At 38.9% G+C, this 9,605-nt stretch overlaps 2 protein-coding genes across 2 annotated transcripts in view; both read left to right on the forward strand.

Annotated features, from left to right (window-relative positions):
* Positions 1 to 1,782: 1,782 nt before the first annotated feature.
* LOC107602276 (uncharacterized) lies at positions 1,783 to 4,413 on the forward strand. Its single transcript, XM_016294739.1, has 5 exons — positions 1,783 to 1,913; positions 2,326 to 2,371; positions 2,684 to 2,747; positions 2,837 to 2,963; positions 3,864 to 4,413. The coding sequence occupies exons 1-5, from the start codon at positions 1,783 to 1,785 to the stop codon at positions 4,411 to 4,413; spliced, it is 918 nt and encodes a 305-aa protein (XP_016150225.1).
* A 2,464-nt stretch (positions 4,414 to 6,877) lies between these two features.
* LOC107602277 (nuclear body protein SP140-like protein) overlaps positions 6,878 to 9,605 on the forward strand; it is a 15,795-nt gene continuing 13,067 nt past the window's right edge. Inside the window, exons 1-2 of the mRNA XM_016294740.1 lie at positions 6,878 to 7,118; positions 7,323 to 7,475. Of these exons, the coding sequence (XP_016150226.1) occupies positions 7,332 to 7,475 (144 nt within the window). The 5' untranslated portion in view covers positions 6,878 to 7,118; positions 7,323 to 7,331. The remainder of the gene's footprint in view (positions 7,119 to 7,322; positions 7,476 to 9,605) is intronic.

Genomic DNA, 9,605 nt, shown 5'->3' on the forward strand with positions numbered 1-9,605 from the left:
ATAACTGTGCTTAGAAAAAAAAAAAAAAAAAAAAAAAAAAAAAAAAAAAAAAAATATATATATATATATATATATATATACTGCACATTTTGATCCTGCCATTTCTTGTTTACAGAAAGTTTGCATACTAATCACATCATAGAGTAGCCTACTGTTTCAAACATAGTATCACTCTTTTCATACTTTCAGAGTGCACTTGATTAATTAGCAATATCTCTATTATCTGGTTTGTTTGCGCTTTAGGGTACATTTGCATCTGTTGTGCAACTGGGGTTGAGTTGTGTATGTGGAAATGTAAAAGCCACATGTACATGATTTTACGCTGGGGATCGGCCTCTCTGAGTACGGCAGCAAGCCTCTGAATTAATGATGTGATGGATGGTGTCTGTGGTGGCACTCTGCACTTCGGGGATAAAGACACGTCAAATCCATTCCTGCCAGTTGGCCGCTGCTTTAAAAGGCTGATTTCCCAGGTCTCTTCTTTTACAACTGCTGCATGTTATGTAAAAGATCTTTGAACATAAGCAGAAGTCTGGCTTTAAGCTGGTGCCGGTGTGCGAATGGCGACCTGATCATGTCTCATCCAGGATTTCTGATGTCAAGTCTGTGCAGTTGTGTGTGGTCATGTTTTCCTTTAGAGGATGCCTGACATCTCCGGTTTGGTTCTTATGATGTGTTACCATCTAAGGAGGAATTAATATTGGCATTTAAAGGAACAATTCGCTTAAAGGGATAGTTTGCCCTACAGAGCACTGACCACCAGAACAGCCAGGCATAAGAACAGTTTTTTTTCCCTGCAGGCCATATTCAGCCTGAACAATTAAAAAGTTAATCACTACACACTGTCCATCATAACAGACACTTTTATACATAGTATCTGGAAACTGTATATTGTAAACTACAAATATGGTACACTTGTAAATAACATATCTGTACATTCATTTAAACAATTATATGTTTTTTTCCTCTATAATTCTATTTCTGTATATAGTACATTATTTATTTTTCAGTTTTTTAGCGTTATTTCACCCTTACCGTGTAATCCTATGCGTGTCTGCACTATCATGTATGCTTGCACTATGTGTGTATTCTGCACTGGAAGCTCCTGTCGCCAAGTCAAATTCCTTGTGTGTGTAAATATACTTGGTAAAGCTCCTTCTGATTCTGATTCTGAAAATAACTTCTGTCATCATTTACTCTTTACATTACCCTCAAGTTGTTCCAAACCTGTATGAATTGTTGAACACAAAATATGATATTTTTAAAGAATGATGGTAAACAAACAGCTGACGGTAGCCATTGACTTCTATAGTATGGAAAAAAATACTATGGAAGTCAATGGCTATCGTCAACTGTTTAAAAAACAAAACAAATTATTACTGACCCCAAACTTTTGAACAGTATATATTCAAAAAACGTTTGACTTCAATGATACCTTTTCACACTTGAATTGGATCTCTCCTGACGAGAGAGGACGCTGGTGCTTTTTGTTTGCCGCTTCTCCGTTGTAACAGTTTCTTTGTTTTAATAGTTTTAAACATTTTTTTTTTGCACTGATTGTTTTAAATTGTAGGGAAACGCTGGCATTTGTTGTTTTCGCCGTTTCTCTTTTTTAACAGTTTTTTTGCACGGATTATTTATCTAATTGAAGGCTGTCTGCTCACCTACTGCTATCCCTTCCAACATCGGCTGATTGTTGGTCATTTTTCACTATCAGTGGGTGAACACCTGGATATTTTTCTGTCGTTTAGCACTGCTACTGCGAGCTTTTCAGCGATCGGCATGAAGCTCAAGTATTCCATCCCACAGCTGCTGACTCTCAACAACCGCACCATTCCAACGTGCATTGCAGTTGTCAAAGAACTTGGACTTCTGCGACGACCCCGTTATATCCACAGAAGTTCCCGTCGAAAGTTTGTTTACCATCGGCGTGGCTGCTCTGCTTAAGCCATTCCATCCATCTGGACCACTGTCGCATGTCTGCCGCGTCATCAAAACAGTGTCGTTCTTGATGTTAGTAACACGGGAAACACCGCGAGATCTTTGCATGCAAAGCTGGACTGTATGGGAAACATCACGAAATCCCTGCACATCAAGTACGACAGAAAATGTGGAGTGAATTCCGGTGTACTACGGTCTCTACAGAGATTCACTACCTCATTAATGCTTAAAATAGAACTTTATAATACACAATCCCTCAAATAAATCATCCTTTATACAAGACCATATCATGGATAAGGGATTAGACTTTATGTGCATTACAGAAACATGGCACCAGCCAGAGGTCTACTCAGCATTAAATGACGCCTGTTCCCCTGGTTACAGCTACCAGGAGAAAGCCTGCAGCACTGGTCGTGGTGGTAGCTTAGCTGTAATACACAGACAGAATTTGGAATTGTCCCCCCTCCCCCTGCCTACATTGTCTTCTTTTGAATGTCTTGCATTTAAGTGTAAATCCCCTTTTCCCATGACAATACTTCTCATCTATCGGCCCCCTAATCAAAACTCATTTCAGAGATGCACAATCTACTTACAACACTCTGCACAATTTCTGTTAACATTATAGTACTTGGAGATTTTAATATTCATGTAGACACTTCCCCTGCCACTTTGCAGGCGAGTTTCTGCAACTACTGGATTGTCTCAACCTCCAACAACATGTTGATGTCCCCAAACATTTCAGGGGCCACATACTGGACCTGGTCATTTCAAACTTAGCCCCTATATGATTTCTCCTCAGTCACTGAGTCAGTTGATTTCTACAACCAATCTCTGAGCAGTCTCTTAGATTTCCACGCCCTTATCAGAACTAGAACTGTCACCTTTTTGTGCTCAGCTCCCTGGTACACCTACGAACTGCGAAAGATGAAGACAGCTGAGCGTGTCCTTGAGCGTCACTTTATGGCCTCAGGACTTCCTGTTCACAAGCAAGCATACAGAGAGCATCAGAAGGCCTATGCGAGGTCTTTGAGAGAAGCATGGTCACAGTTCTACTCCAATATCATTAACAACAGCCCTGGAAACTCCAAGCAACTTTTTTCTACTATCAATCACATCCTTAAACCAAAAACGCATTGTCATTCAGGCGTTACAGAGGAGAGGTGTAACAACTTTATCACTTTTTTCAGCAAAAAAGTAGATAACATCCGCTCCGTCCTATCCAGCTAACCTGTCCTGTCTGTCCTGACTGTCGACCCACAGCCTGGGATTTCCCAACCTCTCTGCTGTTTCTCTGACATCTCACAGCAAGAGGTTGAGAACATTATTAGAATGTTGAAACCATCCACCTGTGCCCTGGACCCCTTCCCCACATCCTTGGTAAAATCTAACCTCTGTGTTATAAGTCCTTTGATCACTAAGTAATTAATCACTCCCTCCAGGCTGGTCATGTTCCATCTACATTGAAAACTGCTGTCATCAGGCAGCAAAAAAAAATCCACCTTAAACCCAGAAGCCTTTGACAACTACAGGCCCATCTCCAACCTTCCATTTCTTTCCAAAGTGCTGGAAAAAAGTAGTAACTGCGCAGCTTTTGGTCCATTTAAAACAAAATAAATTGTTTGAGAAATTCCAGTCTGGTTTTCGTTCCGGCCACAGCACGGAAACAGCCTTGGTCAGGATTACAAATGACCTTCTGATGATGGCAGATGCTGGCTCTCCATCTCTCCTTATCCTCCTGGATTTGAGCTCAGCATTTGACACTGTGGACCACAACATTCTCCTTCATCGTCTGCACTCCACCATTGGTCTTTCTGACTCTGTGTATAACTAGTTCTCATCTTACCTCACTGGGAGAACTGAGCATGTCGCCTTGGGAGAGGTTAAATCATTGACACACAATGTAACCTGTGGTGTCCCTCAAGGCTCAGTGCTTGGTCTGATGACACTCAACTATACGTCAGGACCAACTCAACCCTGTCTGCTGTCCTGCCATCTTCCACTTTGACCACCTGCCTGGAGCAGATAAAGGCGTGGATGAAGCAAAATTTCTTGCAGCTAAACAGCTCCAAGACTGAGGCCATCCTAATCGGCACTCCAAACCAAGTCCGAACATCTGTCATTAACAGCATTACCTTCTCTGGCCAGGATATTTCACTCTCAACATCAGTCACCAACCTGGGTGTTAAAATGGACTTGCATCTGACATTTGAGGATCACATCAAACATCTGTGTAAGACCTATTTTTTTCACCTGAGGAACATCGCCAAACTTCGCCCTATGCTCCCTTTTGGAGATGCAGAAAAGCTTGTCCACGACTTTGTCTCCTCCAGGCTGGGCTATTGTAATGCGCTCCTCATCGGGATCCCTGGCAAAAGCCTCCAGAAGCTGCAGTACATTCCGAACAGTGCTGCTAGGATCCTGATGAGGGTGCGCAAATATGATCATATCACTCCCATCCTTAATATCTCCTGAAACCCCCTAGGACCAAGCTCTGTACTATGGGAGATCGGTTTTCATAATTTATGAAAAATGTTTTTGTGCCATATACTCTAATATGTCAGAAACATCATACAGCTCAGATAGTTGTGTCATATGTCATTTGAAAGGTCTCGTCGAGTAGAATAAAACAAGTATACTTTTTTGGGACTTTGACTAAACTTGAGTGAGGCATTACTTCAAATTCAAAATAACAATTTAAAAACTGTAAAGTGCTAAGAGAAGGGCTACCTTGGTTCCAAATGCTGTAACTTTTGATTACTTCATGATATCACCACAAAATTTAATTCACATACAGCACACATTTTTTCTCCTACCTTATTTCTTTCATGAGATATTGAACATCAAATAAGAATGATATGAAAAATTTCCCTTGACCACACTAATTTTTCTTACATTTTATCACCTCTCCTTGCTACGGTCCTGGAGTTATGAGTCATTATTTTTTTGTCTGGCACTCAACAGTATTTAAAATTCCTTCAAGGAGTCAAGAGCTAAACAAAAAGGCCTGTTTTGTTACAAAATGCTGTAACTTTTGGATAGTTCATGCCATCACCACAAAATTTGAAACAGCTGGGGAACATCATCAAAAAAGAATTTTCCTCCTACCTTATTTCTGTCCTGAGATATTGAATGTCAAATAAGACAGATATGAAAAATTTATCTTGAGCACTCAAATTTTTCTTAAATTTTTATCAGCTATTTCTCAGCAGGAGAATGTCCAAATTAAATAAGTTTTTTCCACTGAAAGTACAGAAAGTTTTCTATCAAACGATACCAACCTTTTGACTCTCCTTGCTACAGTCTTTGAGTTATGAGTCATTATTTTTGTGTATGCCACTCAGAAAAAACATCAACTTCAGTGAGGCAAAAATGGCCTCAGGGCTTAAACGCAGGGTTAACGCAGGGTAAAGAGAAGGAAGAGGGGAAGGACGTGGAGAAAGACGTTTTCATGTTGATGTGAGTTATTGTTTCCTGTGAGTTCATAGTTTTTGAAGTAATTTCAGTCGTACAGAAAGTATTTTAAGCTTTTTGTATTTGCATTCTTTTTCAGAGAATTCTTCAAAATGTCTTCTTTTGTGTTAGAAGAAAGAAGTCACAAAGGTTTGGAACGACATGAGGGCAAGTAAAATATCTCTTCAACACACAGTTCCATGGGGACTGACAGTGACTCGGATGTGCTACTTTCCCCTGCTTCATATTTAATATTTTAATTCGTCATTCTTCAAAACAGTCATTTTAGTTTCTATGAAGAGAGATGGGCAAGTAAAGTTGTGTGTTTTAAGTCTTTTTTTATGCAACCTTGGCATCTCAGAAGATTGTCCATAAAATACTGGAGGTTTTGTATAGAAACTCCCAGATGAAATGGCAGGGCCTGTGGAAGGGAAAAAAAAAACTGACCATTTCATAAGCGGCATTTTGGTGACTATATTTTACAGCTCGTGTTAATATACAGGTGCATCTCAATAAATTAGAATGTTGTGGAAAAGTTTGTTTATTTCAGTAATTCAACTCAAATTGTTAAACTTGTGTATTAAATAAATGCAATGCACACAGACTGAAGTAGTTTAAGTCTTTGGTTCTTTTAATTGTGATGATTTTGGCTCACATTTAACAAAAACCGAATATAATATTATACGATTTCATATATTAAGTCATATAACCTGATATTATAAAATGCACTGATAATAACGTGTGGTACAGGGGAAGGTCACACTATTGATTAAACGGTATATTGTTAGAAACATCAATAAAAGAGACACTAAATCGATAACAAAAATAAGAGAATCTAGCTTTTCTTACTTTTTTCTTAAAGTTTCACTTTAACAATATTTTCCTGTAAATGTGTGCCTTTAAAAAGTGTTTTAAAAACATAACTTTTTGTATTAATATATACACTTTTTCCTTTAACATTATTATACACTGTAATTGAACAAACTCATTGTGTACTGCTTTGGACAGTCGACTCATTTTATTTTCAACATTTTTATTCTGGGTAATGTTCGTCCTCTGGTGGACAAAATAACAACTGTATCGAGACAAACGCCACAAAAACCATGATAAGTAGATCAATTCGGGGATAAATACCAAAGCATATTTACTGAAAACTCACGTTCAGGTGTGTGTGAGTTCTGCATGAAGCTGTGTCTGGTCTCGGGTCACCTGTGGTGATGTCGGATTCGTTCTTTTGAATAGGATCTTTAATGAATTGGTTGAAGAGTGTTTACAAATGTGAATATTTGACGGACCGTATAGCATTATATTATATGTTATAATTAAAACGTACTAGAAAACCTGTTTTATACTTATACGGCAGTTTTATCAACACACGTGGTTGATTAAACAATGGTTTAACACATTTCAATAAAAACTCTTCAGTCATGTAGTTAAACTTAATTACAGCATCTATGTAATTAACAGAACTGGAACACATGAAATTACGACTAGCATCCTAATAAATCGTCGAAACGGTGTGCCTAAAATAGGCGCCCTGCTCTCGTTTGTTGTTGTTTTGAAAAGAAATCGTTCATTAGATCCGGTTTGCGGAACTCCAGCCTCCTGTAACAGGTTTACATTCGCTTTCTCTACATCACTTCCGCCTACTTCTCGCTTTATTAGCTAGACTGTCACATAGCTTACAGAAATATACAAATTATTCCAGACATCTCGGCCGTTGACAGGTATGCAAGAGTCAGATATGCAACTGTTGTGTTTAACGCCAGCAAAACGCTTGTAGGTAACATTTCTGATCTATTCAGTTGGGCACAAAGTGTGAGACATTGCTTTATTATTATTATGTATTTGACACAGAACTGCATCTGTTGCATTGTATTAATCCGCATGCTGTTGTAAAGTCGCTGAAATGATTTCATGTCGCATTATAGATCGAATTAATGGAGCCGTTGAACTTTCTAACGACTGAAGAGTTGCTGTTTTTTCTCCACCGGAAGAAGACGGAGATTTCGTGCATCGAGCAACCGCACAGATTCCTCTCTCAGCTGCGAGACCACGACCTGGTGCCGGAGGAACTTTTTGAGGTAACCACCTTACATTCTCTCTCTCTCTCTCTCTCTCTCTCTCTCTCTCTCTCCATTTCTATATGTGCTTTATTGGCATGACAATTGTTACAATGTATTGCCAAAGCACAGTGTTTACATTGAATCATTGAATCTCTCTCTCTCTCTCTCTCTCTCTCTCTCTCAATCAATTTAACTAAGCTTTATTAGCACGACTGTGTAACACAATTTCCAAAGCATTAACATATGTATCAATAATACAAAGAATCAATAAAGAAACAAACAAAAAAAACATAGATAACTAATAATTAAAATCCACAAATGAAAAGATAAAGTGAGTCAGTTTAGAGTTAACCATGCTTAACACCTAACCTAACATTGTGAATGGCTAACACACATTTTGCAGCTAGTGCAGCTGTGTTGTCATCTTCTCCAAGTATGAAGGGCTTTTTCTCAGTATCACTAAATTCAGCAAATTATGGAATCAGTGTTTCTAATCTGGGGAGAAATGTTTCCCTCACATTGTGATATTTAGGACAAATCAGCAGAAAGTGTTTCTTGTCCACTATTTGCTGTCCTCTGTTGCTCTCTCTCTCTCTCTCTCAGACATGCATTCTCAGACTTGCACTCTCAGACAGTTGCGCTTCTGCTAGGACGTCACTTGCAGTCTTTTATTTTTTTAATTTTGTTCTATTTATTGATTACTTTTTGTTTGAATCTCTCAACATTTTACAACAGTAGCCAGGTGGTGAAGGCAAGAAAAAAGAAACTAAGTTACAATGTCACTTGCAATCGCCACTTGCACTCTCCGATACCTGCGACTTGCAATCGACACAAATCGTGCGTGTTGCCAATGGAGACAAGATGCTGTGGTGATTAAACGATTACAACTAATTTAGTACTATAACATACAGGGTCCTGCAAGAAAAAGACAAGACCCGCAAATCCGTCGCCACAGAACAGCAGAATATGAACGCATGCGCAACAAAGTCTCTCGTTGTTTTCCTCCTGTAGAAAAACATAAACACTTAACATGGCGTAATGTATTAAGATACATTAAGTTCAATTAAAAGATCAAATTCGATATATAGTTATTATTTAATGTACTACAAGGCAAACAGATGGCTATGATAAAGACAAGAAGTCGTGGCCTAATGGTTAGAGAGTCGGACTCGTAACCCAAAGGTTGTGGGTTTGAATCTCGTACCGGCAGGGATTGTAGGTGGGGGGAGTGAATGTACAGCTCTCCCACCTTCAATACCATGACTGAGGTGCCCTTGAGCAAGGCACCGAACCCCCAACTGCTCCCCGGGCGCCGCAGCATAAATGGCTGCCCACTGCTCCGGGTGTGTGTTCACTGCTGTGTGTGTAGGATGGGTTAAATGCAGAGCACTAATTCCTACTATGGGTCACCATACTTGGCCACATGTCACGTCACTTTCACTTTCACAATACAGTAGCCTATATGTCTTGTTGTTGACTCAAGTATATACAGAACAGCAAATATGAACGTGCATTTTGAAATGCATTAAGTGATTTTAAAAGGATCAACTCTGTACAGGCAAGCAGACGAGCCCAGAACGCAATGCATTAAATTGCACGTTAAACATTTTCCTCCTATAGAAAATCATTATAAATAAAACAAGTAATGTAGCTTAATGGACAAAGACAATGATATAAAAGAGCTGTAGACAGTTTATTCTATATGGAAAAACGCTTAACGCGAAACTGTGCGTGTTGCATTTATTCTAGGCTCACCTGCTTGCCTGTATATTAGTTATGTATATTAATAATGTAGAGGAGCATATTGAGTTTGGCCTTTTTAGTCCATTATGCCACGTACGTTTTGCGGTATGGGAGGAAAATACTATATACATATTCATTATATTAATAAATTGTATATTTAATTTGATATTTTAATAACATCTTAATACATTACGCCATGTTAAGTGTTTATATTTTTCTACAGGAGGAAAACGCTTAACGAGAGACTTTGTGCATTGCGTTCATATTCTGCTGTTCTGTGGCCACGGATTTGCGGGTCGTGTCTTTTTCTTGCAGGACCCTGTATGTTATAGTACTAAATTAGTTGTAATCGTTTAATCACCACCACAGCGTCTTGTCTCCATTGGCAACACGCACGATTTGTGT

Source organism: Sinocyclocheilus grahami, unplaced genomic scaffold (genome assembly GCF_001515645.1).
Source record: "Sinocyclocheilus grahami isolate Dianchi unplaced genomic scaffold, SAMN03320097.WGS_v1.1 scaffold324.1, whole genome shotgun sequence".
NCBI classification, from domain to species: domain Eukaryota; kingdom Metazoa; phylum Chordata; class Actinopteri; order Cypriniformes; family Cyprinidae; genus Sinocyclocheilus; species Sinocyclocheilus grahami.